This window comes from Mobula birostris, chromosome 25, assembly GCF_030028105.1.
Source record: "Mobula birostris isolate sMobBir1 chromosome 25, sMobBir1.hap1, whole genome shotgun sequence".
Lineage (NCBI taxonomy): Eukaryota > Metazoa > Chordata > Chondrichthyes > Myliobatiformes > Myliobatidae > Mobula > Mobula birostris.
Genome location: NC_092394.1, coordinates 23,856,369 through 23,878,520, shown reverse-complemented (window position 1 = coordinate 23,878,520; position 22,152 = coordinate 23,856,369). Strand labels below are relative to the sequence as shown.

The following is a 22,152-nucleotide window of genomic DNA, read 5'->3' as shown; positions in this document are numbered from 1 at the left end:
TCAGCACTAAAAGGTATTCTATGAGGAGTGCTCAACATTAATGGACTTTTAAGCTCTGGAGGTTGGAGGGTTATCTGAAGATCTCATTGTGGCATGCAAGGTTCATCATTGTCGATGCTGTGAGACAAGTCCTTGTAGCTGGAGACAAGAGGTCATGGTTTTAGGAATAGGAGGCAGCCATTTATTTCTGAGTAGCAAATTTTTCTTGTCCTACATCCTATCACAAACCATCCACATCTCTCTCCTGCTCTCCCCTTTCTATACATCTTCTCTTCATGGATATAGCCTGGCTTGCTGGTTATTTCTGGTGGTTTCTTGTTTTATTGCACAACACAACTAATAACTTTCAGATTTGAAATTAAGGCTTTGCCTTTCCCATGGAAGTGCACTGTAAAAAGTGTTCACGTTCAGTTTTAAAGAGCAACTCAATTTACCAAATAATGTGAACATTAAGTCACTGCTGTTTGCAAACTGACCAGCATTTCCAAACACGAGGAAATCTGCAGATGCTGGAATTTCAAGCAACCCACATAGAAGTTGCTGGTGAACACAGCAGGCCAGGCAGCATCTCTAGGAAGAGGTACAGTCGACGTTTCAGGCCGAGACCCTTCGTCAGAACTAACTGAAAGAAGAGCTAGTAAGAGATTTGAAAGTGGGAGGGGGAGGGGGAGATCCAAAATGATGGGAGAAGACAGGAGGGGGAGGGATGGAGCCAAGAGCTGGACAGTTGAATGGCAAAAGGGATACGAGAGGATCATGGGAGAAAGAAAGGGGTGGGGGGGGGGAGCCCAGAGGATGGGCAAGGAGTATAGTGAGAGGGACAGAGGGAGGAAAAGGAGAGAGAGAAAAATATATATATAAAATAACGGATGGGGTATGAGAGGGAGGAGGGGCATTAACGTAAGTTAGAGAAGTCGATGTTCATGCCATCAGGTTGGAGGCTACCCAGATGGAATATAAGGTGTTGTTCCTCTAACCTGAGTGTGGCTTCATCTTGACAGTAGAGGAGGCGTGGATTTTAAAAATAGCTTCTATGCAAAATAGTCTTATTAGCACTTTTAAGTATTTCAGGCTATCCATTCAACATCATGAAAAATACATATAAAATTATTTTTCTTCCCCTTGGTGCCACTTTCTTCTGCTCTACCTTCGAATACTGGTCAATCTACCCACCTGGAACATCCAAACTGCAAACAGCGCCCTTTCAGCCAAATGGAAAAACCATAAGCCCATGTTCTTCTCATGACCATGAGCTCCCTGCTTGGCAAAACAGTTCCAAGATTCCAAAGTTCCAAACAAAATTGCACAGTATCTTACAAAGAAAATAAAATAATGCTGCCACATGTTTTTTGTGCATGCCAAAAAGAGGGTAAAAATGCACATTCTGCATTTAGAAATTTACCTTCAGCACATATTTCACCCCTTCAAAAATGAGTTCCACATCCACTGTGTTCAGAAGAGTGTGAGCTGGTAACACTTGTCCCCTGTGGGAGAACAACCAGGCAGACAATTGGAAAATATGAGAAATTCTGCAGACGCTGGAAATTCAAAGCTACACATATAAAATGCTGGAAAAATTCAACAGATCAGGCAGCATCCATGGAAATAAATAAATAGGCAACATTTCAGCTCGAGACCCTTCACCAGGACTTGATACAATTGCAATGATTTCCGGGAAGGAAAAATAATACAAAAGAAATCAAGATATTACAAAGCATGATTCAGGTAAGATAGGTAACAATCTCAATACAATCCCTTTACCTTTCCAATGAGTGAAGAAAATTGGACACACTGTTCCTGAGGGATTTATCTGCAACATGAAGAGCTCCGCACACAATTCCCAGCATGGTATCCGGCCTCTCTGCCTAAGAGGAGGAGTAGAAAAAAAGATTATGCAGCAATTACAAAGGCATCTGAAAATCTGCTCTCCAATCCTTGTCACTCTGACAAAAATCAAAAATCACTAGGACTTTCAAGAACTGCTTTGTGATTTAACAGGCTAACTGTACATTGTTTGATAGGAACTCCAAGTATCAATGGTTGAGCCAATCACAGCTGCTCATTTGATGTTCGAACAGCTGACTGCAGCTACACAGGGATAATCTTCTGGTCTCAGTACCCAAGGTTCAGTGGGGGGGGGGGGGAGGAGGAGAGGAGGAAAAAAGTTCCATTTTTCTATCTGGATCAACATCCACGGACTCCTTCTTGGAAGTGTGGCTATTGGCAACGAGGACCAACACCCAGATGTGTGTTACGAAACGAAATACCGAAGAACAGGTGGATTATATTACAGCAAGGGGGAGTGTGTCAGGTGTGGAGGAAAGAAAAAGAGGAAAAAAAATTAAGAACTTGTCAAAACAGCTACACAGTTAGATTTTAAAAGGCCTGATTAAAAAAGATTAAGATCAGCTTCATTTGTCACATACATTGAAAGCCAGTGAAATATGTTGGTTGCAACAAATCAATTGTCTCAGCACCTTGCAAGCGTTGCTACACTTCCTGCACCAACACAGCATGCCCACAACTCACTCTAACCCAAATGTCTTTGGAACATGGGGAGGAAACCTGAGCACTCAGAGGAAAACCACATGTTCGCAGAGAGAACATGCAAGCTTCTTACAGACAACGGCAGGAATCAAACCCTTATCTTATATCTGGTGCTGTAAAGTAATTGCGCCAAGCACTACACTACCATACCAACCTGATATATGTAATTTAACTTAACTGTCACGGAAAGCAACAGATAAAGTTATATTCAGACAGGTACTCAAAGGAGGGAGTAAGAGCATGTTGTCTAGGATCACAAGATGTCTGAAGGAAGAAGTAAATCAGCTACTCCTCCTTAATTCATAAATAATCGTATGATCAAAGATAAATAACAACCACTATCATCAACTTTGCTCCAAATCCAGTCCCCACTCCCACAAACTGACAACAAAATACTGCCACGAAGCTGGGGAGAAGATTGAGAAAGTGACGACAAAGGAACAATTATTTCTTTTCTTTTCTTCTCACACTAATTGGGTTTCAGCCAGTTATTTGTTCAAAGTTCAAAGTACAATTACTATCAAAAGATTAATGCATTATTTAACCTTGAGATTTGTCTCCTTACCAGCAGCCACAAAACAAGAAACCCAAAAGAACACATTAAAAAAACTGACAAACACCCAATATGTGGAAAGACATATGTGGAAACACATATGCAAACAATAAAAGTAAACAATTAGTATTTAGAATGAAAGGAAGTCCTCAGACATGGAGCCCGGAGCAGGCCGACAGCCTCAGCCTCAAATTTAGCTCACAGCAGAGCAAAGGTCACTGAGCCTGCAGACACGAAGCCCAAAAAAGCCAGAGTAGGCCCACAGCCTCAGCCTCAGCTCAGCACACAGAAGAGTAAACACTGCAAAGCCTGCAGACACGGAGCCCGGTGAGCCAGAGTAGGCCCGTGGCATCAGCGTAGCAAAGAGTGAAGTAAACATTGTGGAGCAGCGAGCAGAACCGACCCAACCCCTGCCTCTCGTCCCGACGTCCTGCTTTTCAATCCATCTAGCTGGTTCAAAGGCTGAACTGGAAATAGGGAGGAGACGCAAGCTGATTTCTATCCATTCCTAGTGCTGGTTCATTCTAATGGCATGTTTATTTCTTTCTCGTTTGATCCACCACAAAACGAAGCTGGAGGGGACCTAACCAGACACTATCTTCTATCAGGAACATCTGATAATTTCAATCCTGAATTTCTCTCAGAATTTGGAACTTTGGGATTAAGATCAATGTTGGGAAAACAGACGGAAGTCTTCTCATAGTAGAACTGAAATGAGGTGCATCTAACTTCAGCAGGGCCACACAATAAATGCGTCACCCACCATAATCTCCTTTTCGCATTGAATTCTCAAAAGGGAATCAGATACAGTTGATAAACAATGAACAATAAATCCACTCTCCCTCCCCCTCGCCACAAAGTTGAATACCTCCTCCTGACCCACTGCACAAGTCCTTTTCACTTGCTGAGCCACAATACCTGGACTTTCTCTGCAATGAGCCGGTCCAGCCAGCCAGTGTCAATGCTGTTCTGCTGGAAGCTCTCAGTTTCCAGCAATCTGATAAGGTATTCCACCGTTGTCCTGAAATCACCACGAATGGACAGCTCTTTCAGTGCCACCACCATGTTACTGTGTGGTAAGAAATACAAAGTTAGGAAGAGTTTCAACCAGAAAAGACTGCCTTAGTACATTGCAAAATACTTTTCATTTCTACTTGTAGCAAATCCAATAGTGTCATGGCCATAGAGATGGAAACAGGTCCCTTCAACCCAACCAGGCCATGCGGACCAAGATTCCCATCTAAGCTACACACATTTGGCCCCATATCTCTCTAAGCTTATAGTAACCGTGTACCACAAAGTACCTTTTGAATTTTCCTTCCAATAGTTTGGCCAAGGAATGCAAAAAAAGATTTAAAAGGCAGCTGCACTCTCAAGATTTCTGTCCCAGCCTAATTGCCATTTCGATGTCGTAGGATTATTATTCTGTGGCTTGAGTCGTTGGGATCAGACACTGGGCAAGACATGCATTCAATGGTGAATTATCAGTCTAGCCATTTATTTTCATCTGTGTTTTTAACCAGGATGCTTAAAATCAAAGTGGTAACATGAAACTTTCATAAAGACCATGCAAGATCAAGTAGTTGTCAAAATGTTTGCCAAAACATCAAAATGTCTGCATGGTTTGAAGTTAATTATAAAGCATAACTTTATAATGACAACTGCTTAAATAGGTCCAACCTTTAGTTCAGCTGAGAGTCACATACACAAAACAGGATAACTCAAGACAAACAAATTTAGACCTGATATTCATAGTTTCAAAATGCTAGAAAAATGTCTTGACTAGTAAATGCCGTGTATCTGGGTTCCTGAAAGGCATTCAGTCAGGTTTCACGCACACAAAAAAAAGAAAAACTCTGCACAAGTGCACACACGTATGGTAATTATATATTAGCATGGAAAGGGAAGTCATTAGCTAACAGAAAACGGAATTGGGAAAAGTGGGTCAGTTTCAATTTTGCAGGAGTCAGTGTTAGAATCACAAATATTTTCAACTTGGACGAGTGAACAACTTGTACAGTAGCCAAACTTGCCGATAATATCACTCCTAGAATGCTGGCGTTTATCGCAAGGGAGTTTTGATGCAACTTTAGACAGCAATGGTGAGATGGCACCTGGAATCCATTTTGGTTTCCGTATTAAGATAGGATACATTTGGATTGAAGGCTATGCAGAAAAGTTTCATCACTTCAACTCAACAGATAAAAGAGTTCTGAAGAAAGACTGAGGAATTTGGACTATATATTGGAGTCTGCAAAAAAATGAGAGGGAATCCTATTGAAATATGCACCCTTCTGAGTGCGGTTGACAAGGTAGATGGTGAAACTCTGTTTCCCCTCATGACGGAACCCAAAATAAGGAGGAATCATTTGAGAAATAAGTAGTTGCCCAATCAAGACTGAGATGGAAGAATTTATTTCTCCCATCAAAGAGCAGTTCTCTTGATCCCAGAGCTGAGGAGGGGAAGCAGCCAATTACTGCTCCTGTTTCTGAAAATCAATGTCCTGAAATCTGCCAGATTGTCTTGTACCATTGCTGTCTATCATACAAGACTAGGATAGCTGCCATATGAAAGGTTTAATTGTGATGGGCAAAATGCTCCTCTTGGCATTTTTCATTTGGCAGCAATTCTTTCCTCAAGTGGGCATGGTCATGACTTTAACCACAGTAGGAATTTAAAAAGATAATCTGTACTACAAAGGCTGTATTTATAAGGTTGAATCTAAAGCACCATGATACCCTTTGAAAGAGCAGATAATAGTCCCAAGAATCTTCCCAAAATTCAGTTCTCAATTATTACCATAAATCAGGGGTCCACGGACCCCTTGCTATATGGCGTTGGTCCATGATGTAAAAAAAGTTGGGGAACCCCTGATCTAATTATACACTTTACCAACTGAAGAAGTGTATTGCAGACAAAAATATTGTTAAATTTATCTACAGATTTACATACCATCTCTCATATCCTGAACCACTTACAACCAATGAAGTACACTTTGAAATGTAATCAACATTGTAATTTGGGAAGTATGTGTGCAAGTTGGCTGACAACATGCTTACCAAGCAGGAGTGTGGTTAAGACATGATTGGTTTCACCAATATTGATTACAGGAAAAGAGTTAACCCAGACAGTAGAAATACTTCCCAGAATCTTTCTCAAAATGGAGCCACTGGATTTTTTGATGTCCATCTGATAAAACAGGCAGGACCTCTGTGTAAATTCTCAATGAACAACAGTGAACAGGACAGAAAGAAATTTGACCTCGGGCATCTTGTGTTACTGTGGATGTGACATGACACTTTACAAACAAGCCTTCTTGCTTTCTGCTTTGACTGGTCTTCATAATCAAAAATAATGAAAGAGAATGAAGAACTGATCGATCACTAGAGCTGCAAACTGCAGGCACTTATTGCTCTTGCACTGTTTGGTTTCCAAAATGCATGCCTCTGAGCTGGGCAGAGTATGCAAAAAGTTCAAAGTAAATTTATTATCAAAATACATACATGTCACCATATGCTACCCTGCATGCATCCACGATAGAACAAAGAAATAGATCAATGAAAAACTGCATGCAAAGACTCAAACAACCAATGTGTAAAAGAAGATAGATAGATAGATAGATAGATCTGAGAAATTGAGTCATAGAGTCCTTGAGAGTGGAATGAGACGGTTCAATTAGGATGTCCCTCTACCCCCATTACAATAGGAGCCAAAGGGGCACTGGTAGAGGTCAGGATGCAGCCAGCTCAACTATCAACCCTTCATTTAAAAAAAAAGGAAATAAGGTAGACAAGCTGCAAAAATGCAAACTACCAAGCTGGTAAAGATGTCAAAGAATGGGAGTATAAGGCACATTTTTGCGAATTGACTCAGGGAGCCAGGAAGTACACAGTCAAAAAAAAAAGTGATTGGACAAAGTACTGACGAGATGGCCTCTTCTCGGTTCTCCCCCCAGGAAAAGCAGTGTCCAAACTGAGAGTCAGCAAATTCATGGAGACCTCCCGCTGCTGCGACACTGAAGTAACCCCAGACGTTTTTACTGCTGCGGAAGTTCAGCTCCTGAACTGTACCAGAGCTTGGCTTGAACCCCTGTCGGGAGAGAGTGAGAAAACGCTTGTAAATAGGGAATTACTTAGCTGCAATAAAACAGATGTAATCCTCCTTGCTTTACACAAATTTAGACACCAGTGTACATATTCACTTATTACATAAAATAATAATGAATTAATAACTGGTCAAGTATATTAATTAGAAAAAATCTATGAAACACACACAAAATGCTGGAGGAACTCAGCAGGCCAGGCAGCATCTATGGAAAAGAGAAAACAGTCGACATTTCGGGACGAGATCAGTCCTGGCCTGCTGCGTTCCCCCAGCATTTTGTGTATGTTGCTTGGATTTCCAGCATCTGCAGATTTTCTCTTGTTTGATCTATGGGGCATCTTCACTCTTTAAACATTCATGAGAATGATTTTAAAGTTCCTACTCTTGGCTTGGAATTGTAAAAAGTAAAATAGAATCCCATGAAATATTATATTCTATCCCAAACATTAGCATAGAGGTGTTCCATAATCTTGGCGCTGAGAATCAGGAAAGTGGTGACCAGGTTAGCAGACAGAACGTGCAGAATAAGGGACAGCACAGCAGTCAGCATTGCACAATTATGCCGCCAGGCTCAATTCCCATCATGGTTTGTAAGGAATTTGTACATTCTCCCTGTGACTGTGTGGATTTCCTCAGGGTGCTTGTTTCCTCACACATTCCAAAGATGTAGAGGTTAGTAAATTACTTGGTCACATGGGTATAATTGGGCCAAAAGGGCCTGTTACTGGGCTGTGTATCTAAAGAAAATAAAAATAAATAATATACTGACAATGCTCTGTCACTTTCAGACCTGGGAAGTGGAGAACAGGTGAGGGGTGAAGAACCGGAAGGGTTGACTACAAATTTCAGCGTACTGATATGTAGACAGGAACTAGTAACCCAATACTGTAAGGACGACATGGTGGCGTAGTGGTTAGTACAAGGCTTTACAGCAGCCGTGACCAGGGTTTAATCCCCACCTCAACCTGTAAGGAGTTTGTATGCTCACCAGGTTTCATCCAGGTGCTCCAGTTACCTCCCACAGTCCAAAGATGCACCAGTTGGTAGATTAATAGGTCATTGTAAATTGTCCCATGGGTTAAATTGTGGGTTTCTAAGCAGTGCAACTCAAAGGGTCAGAAGGGCCCCTACGCTGTGCTGTACTGTAATAAATTCTTAAAAATAAAAAGCCTCCAATTATCAACACAGTCTGTGAGCTGCATTTTGCCTCAGTCTAGGACTTCATTAAGTGTTGTGGGAACAGTAGCAAAATAACAAACTGAAGCTTAATAAAGCTAAAATTTTGCTTTACCTCATCAGGGTTTTCACTGGTGATACGAGCAGCTATCACGTGACCACGCGGACAAGGGATATTTGTAGAATTCTCAAAATCAATTGGCGAATCTCCCCATGGGGCAACTCCATAGAGCATGCGGATGTCCTTGATTCTGTGCAATGGGATTCCCATAGCAATCTGAAGGATATCAATTGCAGAGTTTCACCAAGTTTAGAACTTGTCACTTGTTTTGAATGAAATGGAGAGACAGGCACATATTACAAGTACACAGAGTCAACATGAAAATATTCCAGACAATGATTAAAGCAATACAAGAAAAATATAGAACCCACCTGCAACTGTGCTGAAGGCAAGTTTACATCTGCGACCATTTCAGTGCAGGGATGTTCCACTTGAAGCCTCGGGTTTAACTCCAGAAAGTAGAAGCTTCCGTCTTGACTGTAAAGGTATTCTACTGTGCCCGCACTTGCGTAGCCTACCATTTTTGCCAGTTTCACTGCACACTGTAAAATAAGCAATCAGCATGACAATTGATGCACTGTCTTGCCTCTAAGTTGCTGAAGCATGATGCAGTCTAAAACACATAATTTTTGTACTGATAAATCAAAGTATATGCCAGGACTCCAAAGCAAAATTGTGAAGTTGACAGGGGGGCAAAAAAAAATCACGAACTAGAAGTTAAAGCAATATACACCCAGTACTCCTAGATACACCTGCTTGTTAATGAATACATCTTATCAGCCAATCATATAGCAGCAACTATATGTCAGAATGGGGAACAAATGTGATCCAAGAGACTTTGACCATGGAATGATTATTGGCGCCAGACAGGGTGGCTTGAACATCTCAAAACTGCTGATCTCCTGGGACTTCCACGCACAACAGTCCGTAGAGTTTGCAGAGAATGATGTGAAATACAGAAAACATGCAGTGAATGGCAGTTCTGTAGTGGCAAATGCCTTGTTAATGAGAGCGGTCAGAAGAGATTGGCCATACTGGTTCATGTTTACAGGAAGGTGACCATAACTCAAATAACCATGCATTACAACAATTGTGTGCAGAAGATCATCTCTGAATGCACGTCGAATCTTCAAGTGGATGGGCTACAGCTGGAGAGGACTATTACCATCTAAGAATATACTTAGTACAAAGTACACTAAGGGTACTTTGGAAAAACAAAAGTAGCTCATCCAAACTGGTTCTAATGTCATAAAATAAAACTATACATCCTCACCTTCTCCATGTTTTCAAACACTGCTGAGGTAGCAATTGTTGCTGGGGCTTCTTCAATAATCTTCTGGTGTCTCCGCTGAACCGAGCAATCGCGGCCAAATAAGGAGATTGCATTGCCATAGTGATCGGCGAGGATTTGGACTTCAAGATGACGTGCATGCTTGGCAAGTCTCATGACAAAAATTGGAGAACCAGGGACCTCTGTTTGTACCTGAAAAAAAAGAGCAGTTCTTTTTACAAAAATAATGCACAGAAGTGCAGAGAAGAATCATTGGTCTGTTTATAATAATATAGACATTAGACATTGTCCTCTATATTTTAGGATAAATCTTAAAAGTAACCCATGCAGAAAATGTACCTGAAGGATACAAGATCACAGAATTGCTTTACACTGACGACTATCCAGTTGTCATAACACCAGACCATCAAGGGAAGCAATGTACTAAAGAACATAAGAAATAGGATACAAAGGGCCATTTGGCACCTCAGGCCTTCTCCACAGCTTCCGTCTGGCACCATTCCCTTATCCCTTAACATTCTAAAGTCAATGCAGTGGAGGCTTAGTCATCAAGTTCATTGTTTCAAATGAACTTGATGACTAAGCCTCCACTGAAGTCCACGGCAGATAATTCCAAAGGTTTGCCACTCTAGGAAATGTTTTCCTCATTCCAGTTCTAAATAACCCAAGCCTTATTCAGTTGACCTGAGAGCCCTAGTTCTAGACTGCTCAGCAGGAAGAAACATCCTCACTTCATGCCAAGCATGTCAAACCCGGTAAGAATTTTAGAAGTTACAATGAGATCTCCTCTCACTCATCTAAATCCAGATAATACAGCCTGTCTATTCTTGTCATATGGAAACTTCAGCATCCACAGAGCCAGTCTAATGAATCTTCAGTGTACTGCCTTTATGGAAAGGCTAGCCTTATCCTGGGTAAGGAGATCAAAACTCCTTTAAAAGGTACAGGAGCTTGAAGACGTAAACAGTTTTAGGAACAGCTTCTTCCCCTCTGCCATCAGATTTCTGATTGGTTCACCATTCCTTATTTGCACTAGTTATCTTCGTAACCTGTAATTTTTTATGTATTCCACTGTACTACTTCCACAAAACAAAATAAATCATAACATGCCCATGATAATAAACTTGAATCTGATTCTGATCGATATGATACTCCATCTAGCATCACCAAGGTATTATATATTTACAGTCATTACTCCTGCATTCAGATTCTTCCATAATAAAACCCATCAGCTTTTCAAATCTTTTGCTCCACCTGGCTTTCACTGACTTGCGTACAAGGACACCATCCCACAGCCTGCTAACCAAAAAACAATTTATTCCCACTCTTTGTTTTTGTCTAATAACTATTATAAAGTCAGTACATCAACCTCGACCATGTGCTCTGACCACATTGATCAATTTCCAGCACGGACCTTACCAAAAGCCTTAAAAATCAAAATACACCATATACACATTTCTCTTTTATTTATTCCACATCTTGAAAGAAATTTAGTAAATTAGTCAAACACCCTGCCTACCTCCACTTTAAATATTTTCAATTACCTGGTCTCTATGGCCACCTGTGTCAATGAATTCCACCGGTTTAGCACCCACTGGCTAAAGAAATTCTTTCCCATCTCTGTTGCAAAGGGATGCCCTTTTATTCTGAGGCTATGCTCACTGACTGCAATGACCATGAAGCCTTGTACGGGCACCAGTGCGCATGCGTGTACATGCCAATTTTTTTCTACAAATCGTTTTTGGCAATTCTGTTCGGGGGGCCAAGGGGTGTGAGTCACAACCAGAATATAGGTGATAAGTGGCTAATACACTTAATTTCGTTTCTAAAAGGGTTTATCTAACGAATTTAATATTAAACTCACAGCACATATTTTCCTCGCGTGAATATAGCGATAAGTCAATTATCAGGGGAGCTTGAAGTAAGTGTTGAACGAACCTCCAGTAGAAGTGGTAGAAGCAGGTTCAGTATTATCATTTAAAGAAATATTGGATAGGTATATGGACAGGAAAGGAATGGAGGGTTATGGGCTGAGTGCAGGTCGGTGGGACTAGGTGAGAGCAGTGTTCCGAACGGACTAGAAGGGCAGAGATCGCCTGTTTCCGTGCTGTAATTGTCATATGGTTATATAAGTCAATAGCATCATAGCATTTTAAGTAACGTTTGGATATTAAACACACAGCATATATTTTCCCTGTATGAACATATAAAATCATTGCAACACACCAATATCGCTGAATCAGTTGGAGCCCTGGGCTTGTTTTCCTGCAACAAGACGGTGCCATCGAGGGGTGATGGGAGACAGCGATACTCGAAGGGGGTTCCGTATGTCCAGTCTATTCCACAATTTAGTTTTTGTTACATTCATCGCAGAGATATGTTGGAAATGGAAGCAACGTTTTCAGTGCTTTCGTGGCTATCTCAGGATATTTAGCCTTGACTTTGATCCAGAATGCTGGCAGAGATGTTATGTCAAACATGCTTTTCAGCCCGCCGTCATTTGCAAGCTCGAGGAGTTGATCTCCTTCCCGCGCTGACATGGATGACGCATGGGTAATCACCTCGCGTGTGTTCAAGCTCAACAGTGAGCGTGACAGGGAATGAGGAAAGGTGCAGCTGACTCATATCGCCAAATCATATCGTTTCCTCGCGGCCCGGTAGCGCATGTTTTGCGGCCCGGTGGTTGGGGACCACTGATTTAAAGTATACGGGAGAACGTGCACAGTTATTGTGGATCGGGATCGAAAAAAGCCGGAAGTTCTCTTACTAAGTAAGTCGGGACAGGTACATCCGGTATTATTTAGCGTCAGTTAGTCAAACGTTTGTCTTTAAGTATGTAGTATATATTTTACCTTTCTATGCATATAAAATACTTAAGAAACGTATGTTTCAGCACTGGGCTCGGGAATGGAAGTTCCTGAGTTCTATCCAGTGACAGATCGCTCCCAAGCGCACTGTCCATTCCTGCCGGGTTGATGTAGAGGATCAAAAACCCAAAACCCCAAAACCCAATAATTAAACCATTGCGTTGCTTAGTAATAATTGTAGCTTTAATTGGGCAAGGCCTTTCTCATTTTATCCTTTAAAATTGTTCCAATCGTTGATCGACTATAGCCTAATGCTTTTCCAATGACCGATGACGTTTCACCTCTTTCTGATCGCTTTATTATTTCCATCTTATCTTAAATCGTGATCATGATTATTTTCGTGAACAGAAACACTGCGGATTCAGAGCTCCGCCGCCGGGTCCTAATACCCACAGCACTGAGACAGGTTAAATAAGGTCCAAGGTTCCGCTGGGTCCTAAGGTCCACCTCATTGAGACAGGTTGAATAAGGGACTTGAGCATCTGTGTTTTTTGGCATCCGCGAGGGGTCCCGGAACCAATCCCTCGCGGATGAGGTGGGCCGACTGTACTCCATGAAGTTTCTACTTTCAACTTGGTTCGTTAGTTTTACAATGTAATCGCTTCAAGTTCACTAAAGTAATTGCACATTATTAATGAAACAAATGACACTTCAACACATCAATTGATTTTTGTTCCCATAGTAGGCATAAAGCCTTCAGGGAAAAGCTAAACATATTGTAAAAGCAAAAGCTTCTTCTGAAATCTAAAGTCTCCGCACAAAAACAGGTGGCTGCTGAAGTGACTCACTCGAAGATGCAAATTGCCTTGATAGCTACAGCATATTTTAGCCACCCTCCTTTGTGTCATGCAGAAAGTAGACACAACCCGAGAGTAAATAGTTTTAATCCCTCCTGGCAATGCTTTGCAAAACATGCTCGATTCTAGAGTGTACTATTTTGGAACAGATAAAGTGAAGGGTTAGTAACTTGGAAACAAATGAAAACAAATTGCAATGCTTTACCGATTAATCACTATGCCTAACAAGACAGTGTACTTCTTGCAGAAATGCACTAGTAAGTGTAAATCTATCCCATTACCTGGTGCAGCATTAACACATTAATGGCGCTCAATAGATAGTTCAACTTAAAATTGTCACATTCAGTGTAGATTTATTTCACACAAACAAACTTGACTTCTCCATTTTCTTCTAAGAAAATACCCAAATCACTCACCTGTCTGAAAAGGTTTGGAAAATCCTCAGCATTGTTCACCTTTCTTATCCCTTTTCCACCTCCGCCTTCAGAGGCCTTGATCATCACTGGATAGCCGATTTCTTCTGCAGCCTAACATATGCAATATATGGATTAGGATTAAAATGGTATAAAACATAACGGACAAAGGCGACCAGTGCCTTACAGATCTAAACTCAGTGAATTAAATAATCATTATCAGAACTGTGAAAAAGGAATGTAACATGGCTAAAGAAAATCTTAAGTACTCGTTGTCTGAGTCACAATACAAAAGAGCCTTCCAAGTCTATCTCAGTTAATACAATGACATTGCATAGGTATATTTCAGGATTAATTTTAAAGCCCAGGATCTCACAATGTCATATTAATTCAAAATCTGCTCATTGTGAACAGATCTTTCCACAGGCAGAATTACCAGACAACCCACAGAAAATCACCAACCAGGAGGTTCAAAAATATACGTTTGTACCACCACAGACTTCATCAACACTGAAGAGCCAAGTGATATTGATTCAACAGCAAATGTTTTCCACAGGAATTAATGCACTTCCAAGTACTGAAAGGTGTGCCTTGTCTACAGAACTATTAAAGAAAAATTCAACACTGGCCATTCAATCACTGCTGGTGCCAACATTTGATGCATGTTGAAATGCAATCAGTAAATAATTTGGATACAAGACCACATTTGCAATACTTAAATTTTGGTAGTAGAAATACCATTTATTTATTTGAATTACAGCATAGAATAAGCACTTCCGGCCCTTCAAGCCGTACCGCTTATCAACCCCTATTTCATCCTCGCCTAAACATGGGACAATCTATAATGACCAATTAACCTACCAACCGATACGTCTTTGAACTATGGGAGGAAACCCACAGTGTCACAGGGCGAATGCAGAAACTCCTTACAGACAGCGGTGGGCATGAACCAGGGACACCGATACTGTAAAGCATTGGACTAGCCACTACACTGCTGTGCCACACAATTCTTACCAGTGGTCTCATTTAGAAATGGAAAAGGTCATGCAGATCTCCCGTAACCCAGCCAACATTTCAAAACGCAAAATTAATAGTCACTTATTTAAAATTGCTACTTTTGGTGCCTCAATACACACAAACAAGCCGTTTCCTTTGGCTTCTAATATCTTAAACAATATTACACCAATAGCAAACAGTTCTGGGACATTTAGAAAATACAGTTATTATTCTTTACAGATGTAGCTGCTTCTGTTATTGTTACGGTGCCTCAGATTGTACAGACGATGCATACATATTCATCCCTCACCTTCATACCACTTTCCACATCTGCAATGCAGCCGTTCTCATACAGTTCAGACGGAACATTCACAATTAGTTTTGGAGGGTTGGTTTCTGTCCACTCAATCATCAGTCCTTAAAAACAAAAGGAAAGCAACAAAATGCTACTTACATATGTCAATAAATCGTATGCTGTAAGTGTGCATTTAAGAAATACGGTTGCTGGAAAGGGTTTAATTAGGGATGAGTTGCACAAACTTCCAATAATAATGTCGTAAACTTCTTTTGATCTACCCGATGCAAAGACACCACGTACTACAGTGAATGTAACTTTAACTCTTCATTAGCAAGTTACCAGAGAGAACCCTCCTTAAGCACTCTCTTGGGCTGCTCCGGGGGTCTCTGCCTTCTGAAGCAAATACAGTGCTTCTTATACATGTGCAGTCACGTACATAGATACAAGTGGGTTCACCCCCTTAGTTTCTGTACAGATGAGTATTGTTTAACTTATCAGCCATAAATTGTTCGTTTAACAGCTTAACTATCCTTATGTCTGGGAACAGCCAGACATAAGCTTACCCCTCAGAGCTTCCCACCCTTGAAACGGGCATTCCTTATAATGCTCATCAAGCAAGCGCTAGGTTTCTTACAGCAGTTAATCAAACAATGGTACAAGTTGTCCTTAAGCAAGGACTGAAGTTACACGGGTTGCATACCGAGAATAATATCACCCGCTCAGCTTATCTTGTGAGAAACACTTGTGCTTCTATGCTTTCTGTCAAAGTCTTAGCTGCTATGACCCTTACAAAATAGCCAGGTCACAAGAAGCCAGCAAGATGCTAACTTCTTAACATTATATTACAATAAGCATTGATTATTTTCAGCTTGCATGGCTGAGAACACTTCCATAGGTTTGTGATGCAAGTGTATAAAGGATGGGAGTTGGAATAAGCCATTCAGCCCCTTAAGTCTCCTTGAATACTCATTAAGCTCTAGGCTGATCTGACTTGGATCTCCACTTTCCCACCTGCTCTCCAAAGCCCTTCACTTCCCAGTGTTCCAAAAACCTGCCTTTGCAGCTCTCTCAGGGGCAGAATTCCCAAGATCTCACACTGAGAAAAGAAATTCCTTGTCATCTCCACGTTAAGCAGCCCCATATATAAAGTTATGTTGTGTGTGCCTTAATAGTCTCTATTCTCATGTAAATAAATTAGAAGCCAAGCCATCCTTTCCAATGTGTGAGCACAGTTGAGAAACAATACACGTCAATAGGTACAACAGAACTTTTGAACTATAAACATAAGAAATGCGGGAAATCCAGAGCAAGACACACAAAATGCTGGAGGAACTCAACAGCTGAGGCAGAAACTACGGAGGGGCATAAACTGTCGATGTTTTGGGCCAAGACCCTTCATCAGTCCCAATGAAGGCGCTTGGCCAGAAATGTCGACTGTTTACTCCCTTCCATAGATTCAGCCTCACCTGCACGAGTTCATCCAGCATTTTGTGTGTGTTACTTTTGAACTATATCTAGTTAATGTGAACTGGCCGCAAGTGACAGCTATGGAGACAAAAGTATTTTTCACCAGGTGACATCACACTGCTTTCAGTAGACAGCCAGGAGCCGCTTCAGGTAAAGCACATTGTTGTTTCAACCCACCGCATAGGAAATACATTTCTAAAAGCCTGAGCAAACGAAATGCTGGCCGGTGGTGCAGTGGCACCTGCATCAGACTTTGAAGTGAGTGGTACTGGGTTCGAATCCAGCCAGCTCCTTCCATCCATGCTGGGTTGAATGTTAAGCTAGCAACCCGGCCTCATTAAAAAAAAAAGGACAAACACTAAAGAACCGGCAAGGTTGATTCCTGATGCGCCACAAGACATGGATAGGAACAACAAGAGCACACTAAACATAGGTGAGAGGAGGGTACACAAAGAGGTAACTAACTAATCAAAACTTGGAAATGATTTGTGGTATAAACAAAGGATTCTATCCATAAGAGTTCAGCCTCCTTTTCTACAATGTTCTACATATATTTCATTTTAAAATATGCTCCATGCTTTAAAGTTTCTTCATCGCATTTACATCTCTATCTTTTACATTATTCCCTTGCACAAAGTAAAAGCATCATTCTAGTCTCTACACCCAACACACAGGAGGTGCCAGTACCTTGGAAATCACTTGCCTCACTTCTTCCGAATATGAGGTGCAACACCAACCCATTTCATGTTTTTGCACATCAACTGATAAGAAACCATCATCGCTTTATTAGAGTTGCGATCGATTCAATAACATGTTTACATGTTTAGCACCAATTTAGTTTTAAAGAGATGTATAGATCAGAGTGATACCATTATTAAAGAGTACACTGTGTCATGCTATTAGACAAGCCATTGGGACAAAAACTCCAATTGTTTTGATTTAGGTTCAATTTTTAATTCCCAGTGCTATTAAGACAAGCTCTGTTTATTGGAAAAATGAAACAGTGTTTTATTGAATAGTTTTCTTAAATGATTGAATAACATCTCTTCGGCAAAGGAACAATACTTCACAAAAATAACTCCTCTATCACTCAGTCTCCACTACTCTGGCACCACTACTGCCACAAAACTCCTTATTCCTCGTCCACCAGAGCATTTCAAGAAAGAATTCCCCCAAATCCTCCCAACGTTTTATTTCCAGCTGACATAAATGCACTATGTTCTGCATGAGAACAAACCCTCATGTGCTTTACAGAATGAGCATCCATCAGCTGACCACTCGATTGTAGAAATCATCATAGTCAGGCTCAAGCCAGTTAACGTACACTAGCCAAATGAGAAATGAGAGAAACTCAGGTAAGGCCTACTTTCTCTGCAAACCTCTTCTTAAACAAACTAATTCAAAAAAAAAAACAGGAAATTTAGTCCCATTATGGTGTGAAATGAGCTGCCAGCGGAACTGTGAATGGGGGGGGGTTGATTTTAATATTTAAGAGAAGTTTTAATAAGTACTTGGATGGGAGGTTAATGGAGGGCTATGGTCCAGGGGCAGATTGATAGGATTTGGTATAATAATAGTTCAGTAAGGACTAGATCGGCCAAAAGGTCTGCCTCTGTGCTGTAATGTTCTGACTCTATTACCTCCTGATTTCAATGGCAGGAAATAAGAGAGACAGGACAATTAAAATTACTCTTCAGACCTTCAAGCTTAGCAAGAATGTTCCTTATTCAATTATCCAAGTATCTTTTATTTATTAAGATCTATGCCTTACCAGTGCCACTCCAGGGGAGAGTGGGGATGCCTGCAGTCTGTGCTACAATAGAAGAAGCAATTTTATCACCCAGGGCCCACATAGCAACACTTGGAGGACCTGAAGAAAAGAAAAAGTGTTTTGAGCAAAGTTCAACCTACTTTACATTGCCAAAAACAATTTAATGATCTCAGCAAAGAGTCCATTCATCACACTGTTAAGAGGCAGTCCATCCAATAAGCAGGCTTCTGACAAGTTAAGAACAAAAGGACACATGAAATTGAAGACATATTCCATTTGTAGGGATTTGAGTATGAGCCAAGTGTAATGCAAGGAGTACCAGACTGCTCTGAACTGCTTTGCACAGTTGACTGAGGAAAACAAAGGGAAGAGGCCATGCTCTCTTCTCGCTGCTGCCATCAGGAAGGCAGTACAGGAGCCTTGGGACCATAACACCATAAGATAGAGAAGCAGAATTAGGCCATTTGGCCCATTGAGTCTGCTCCATTTCTTCATGGCTGATCCTATTTTCATCTCAGCCCCAATATCATGCCTTCTCCCTGCATCCCTTCGTGCTCTAACCAATCAAGTATCTATCAAACTTTGCCTTAAATATACATAAAGACCTGGCCTCTACAGCTGCTGTGAGAAAGAATTCCACAGATTCACCACTCTCTGACTAAAGAAATTCCTCCTCATCTCCATTCTAAAAGGATGCCCCTCTATTCTGAGGCTGTGTCTTCTGGTTTTAGGCTGTGTCTCCTGGTTTTAGGCTGTGTCTCCATAGGAAACATCCACTCCACATCCCCCCTATCTAGGCCTTTCACCATTTGATAGGTTTCAATGAGGTCTTCTGAATTCTAGTGAGTACAGGCCCAAAGGTATCAAATGCTCTTCATATGGCAAGCTATTCAGTCCTGAAATCATTTTCGTGAACCTCCTTTGAACCCAGTTTCAGCACATTCTTCTAAGGGGCCCAAAACTGCTCAACGTGCTTTATAAATTTTCAATATTACATCCTTGCTTTTATATTCTATTTCCCTCAAAATGAATGCTAACATTGCATTTGCCTTCCTCACCACTGATTCAACCAGCAAAATTAACCTTTAGGGGATCCTGCACAAGGACTCCCAAATCCCTTTGTACCTCACTTTTTTTGCATTTTCTCTCCATTTAGTAAATACTCAACCCTTTCATTTCTTTTACCAAAGTGCACGACCACACAGTTCACAACACTGTATTCCATCTGCCATTTCTTTGCCCATTCTCCTAATCCAAGCCCTTCTGTAGCTTCTCTATTTCCTCAAAACTACCTGCCCTCCATCCACCTTCATATTGTCTGCAAACTTTGCAACAGAACCATCAATTCCATCATCCAAATCATTGATATATAGTGTAAAAAGCCAGCCAGGAAAGGCTTCCTTTATTCCCACTTTTTCCCTCCTGCCAATCAGCCATTGCTTTTTCCATGTTAGAATCCTTCCTGTAATACTATGAACTCATTGTTAAGTAGCCTCATGCGTGACACCTTCTGAAAATCCAATATACAACATCAACTGATTCTCCTTTGTCTATCCTGCTCATTATTTCTTCAAAGAATTCCAACAGATTTGTCAGACAAGCTTTTCCCTTGAGGAAACCATGCTGACTATGGCCTATTTTATCATGTGCTTCCAAGTACCCCGAGACCTCATCCTTAATAAGCGACCCCAAAATCTTCCCAACCGTTGAGGTCAGACTAACTGGCTTATAGTTTCTTTTCTTCTGCCTCTCTCCTTTCTTGAAGAGTGGAGTGACATTGCAATTTTCCAGTCTTCTGGAATCATTCCAGAATCCAGTGATTCTTGAAAGATCGTTACTAATGCCTCCACGATCTCTTCAGCCACCTCTTTCAGAACGCTGGGGCATACACCATCTGGTCCAGATGGCTTAGCTGCCTTCAGACATTTCAGTTTTCCAAGAACCTTCTCTCTAGTTATGGTAACTTTACACACTTCATGTCCCCTGACACCAGGAACTTTCACCATACTGTAAGTGTCTTCCACAATGAAGACTGATGCAAATACTTTCTCCCTAGGCCTCCTGTCCCATGATCTTCTCATATCCCTTTTGCTAATCAACTGTCCAGCTCTTGGCTCCATCCCTCCCCCTCCTGTCTTCTCCTATCATTTTGGATCTCCCCCTCCCCCTCCCATTTTCAAATCTCTTACTAGCTCTTCTTTCAGTTAGTCCTGACGAAGGGTCTCGGCCCAAAACGTCGACTGTACCTCCTCCTAGAGATGCTGCCTGGCCTGCTGCGTTCACCAGCAACTTTTATGTGTGTTGCTTGAAATTCCAGCATCTGTAGATTTCCTCGTGGATGCAAGTACTTATTCAGTTCATTTGCCATTGTTGTCCCCCATTACTAATTCTCCAGCTTCTTTTTCTAGAGGTCTGATATACCCACTGGCCTCTCGCAATGACTCAACACCTTCTGATCCTAAGTCACCTCTTTCTAATGATTTGATTTCATTTTTTTACCAACAGAGCAATGCTGCCCCTTCTGCCTTCTTGCCTACCCTTTCAATACAATGTGTATCCTTGGACATTAAACTCCCAGCTATAATCTTTCAGCCATGCATAACCCACAACACCAAGTACAGGAAAGCAACAGGCTCTTGACCCAGAGGTTTACTTCACTTGCCCCATCACCAAACTGTTCCCACACCCTGTGGACTCACTTTCAAGGACTCTTCATCTCATGTTCTCCATTTATTACCTATTTATTTTTTATTATTGTTATTATTTATTTTGTACTTGCACCGTTTGTTATCCTTGGCAAGTTGGTTGTTTGGTCGCCTTATGCGGTGCATGCAGCCTTTCATTGATCCTATTGTGTTTCTTGGATTTACAGTGTATGCCCACAAGAAAATGAATCTCTGGGTTGTATGTGGTGACATATATGTAACATAAATTTACTTTGAACTTGGTATTAGGAATATATTTACAGCGAAAAACTCAAATAGTATTTTTTGAGGATTCGCTAACACTTACGAGGAAGAATGAAAGTAATTAAACATATGCTCTGTAACCTACTTTAACATTAAGAATACTCACTCTACGATCATTTAAAGATGTAAATGAAACACAATAACAAAAGGTTATCTGAAACTTCTGCCGTTCAAATAAGTGACATGTCAGCTTGGCTTAGTAGACAGCAATTTTGCCTCTTTTGCAAAGATTTGCATGTCCAAGCCCCACTCTCTGGCTTACACACACAATTCCGGTTGACACTTTAACGCAAACAATGAACTTCAATGCTACGGCTGCCACCTTCTGTAAAAACATTAAACTCCTGAATCTACCCAAATGGAAATAAAAGATTATCAGCACTCTTTCAGAAACAAGAAATTTTTTTACCCTGACCACTTTCATATGTTAACATGTCATTATCTAATGTACAATTTCAGGATCAGGATCAATCACATTTACACAAAATTGACTTATAGGTGTAACAACCCTCGCACCATCTCAGAGACACAAAAACTGCTGTCCAAGTCCAATTTCTTGCCTTCAAAAGCAGGGATAAATCAAGCAGGGGTCAAAGCAGTTAAAATGACCATTTCTTACCCATGAATGCAATGCCATGTTTGTGTAGTAGTTCTGGCAGTTTTGGGTTCTCAGAGGCATGACCCCAGCCTGCCCACACTGCCTGTAAACAGAAGAGATAATACAGTTTCTTTATACATATTCCTTTACAAAGGAGAAAAGAAAATAACTGGTAACTATAGGCACGCATAATTAACCTCCCAAATATATATTGAGATGTGCAACGCAACTTTGAGTAGCTAC

At 41.0% G+C, this 22,152-nt stretch overlaps 1 protein-coding gene across 3 annotated transcripts in view; it reads right to left on the bottom strand.

The window, feature by feature from the left end:
• acaca (acetyl-CoA carboxylase alpha) overlaps window positions 1-22,152 on the bottom strand; it is a 278,119-nt gene that overhangs the window by 223,737 nt on the left and 32,230 nt on the right. For all 3 annotated transcript variants that reach the window (XM_072243272.1, XM_072243270.1, XM_072243271.1), the window contains exons 6-16: window positions 21,931-22,012; window positions 18,343-18,441; window positions 15,117-15,223; window positions 13,814-13,924; window positions 9,716-9,925; window positions 8,814-8,984; window positions 8,497-8,658; window positions 7,027-7,190; window positions 4,019-4,169; window positions 1,762-1,865; window positions 1,403-1,484 (exon numbers count right to left, since the gene is read on the bottom strand). In XM_072243272.1, the coding sequence (XP_072099373.1) occupies window positions 1,403-1,484; window positions 1,762-1,865; window positions 4,019-4,169; window positions 7,027-7,190; window positions 8,497-8,658; window positions 8,814-8,984; window positions 9,716-9,925; window positions 13,814-13,924; window positions 15,117-15,223; window positions 18,343-18,441; window positions 21,931-22,012 (1,443 nt within the window). The remainder of the gene's footprint in view (window positions 1-1,402; window positions 1,485-1,761; window positions 1,866-4,018; window positions 4,170-7,026; window positions 7,191-8,496; window positions 8,659-8,813; window positions 8,985-9,715; window positions 9,926-13,813; window positions 13,925-15,116; window positions 15,224-18,342; window positions 18,442-21,930; window positions 22,013-22,152) is intronic.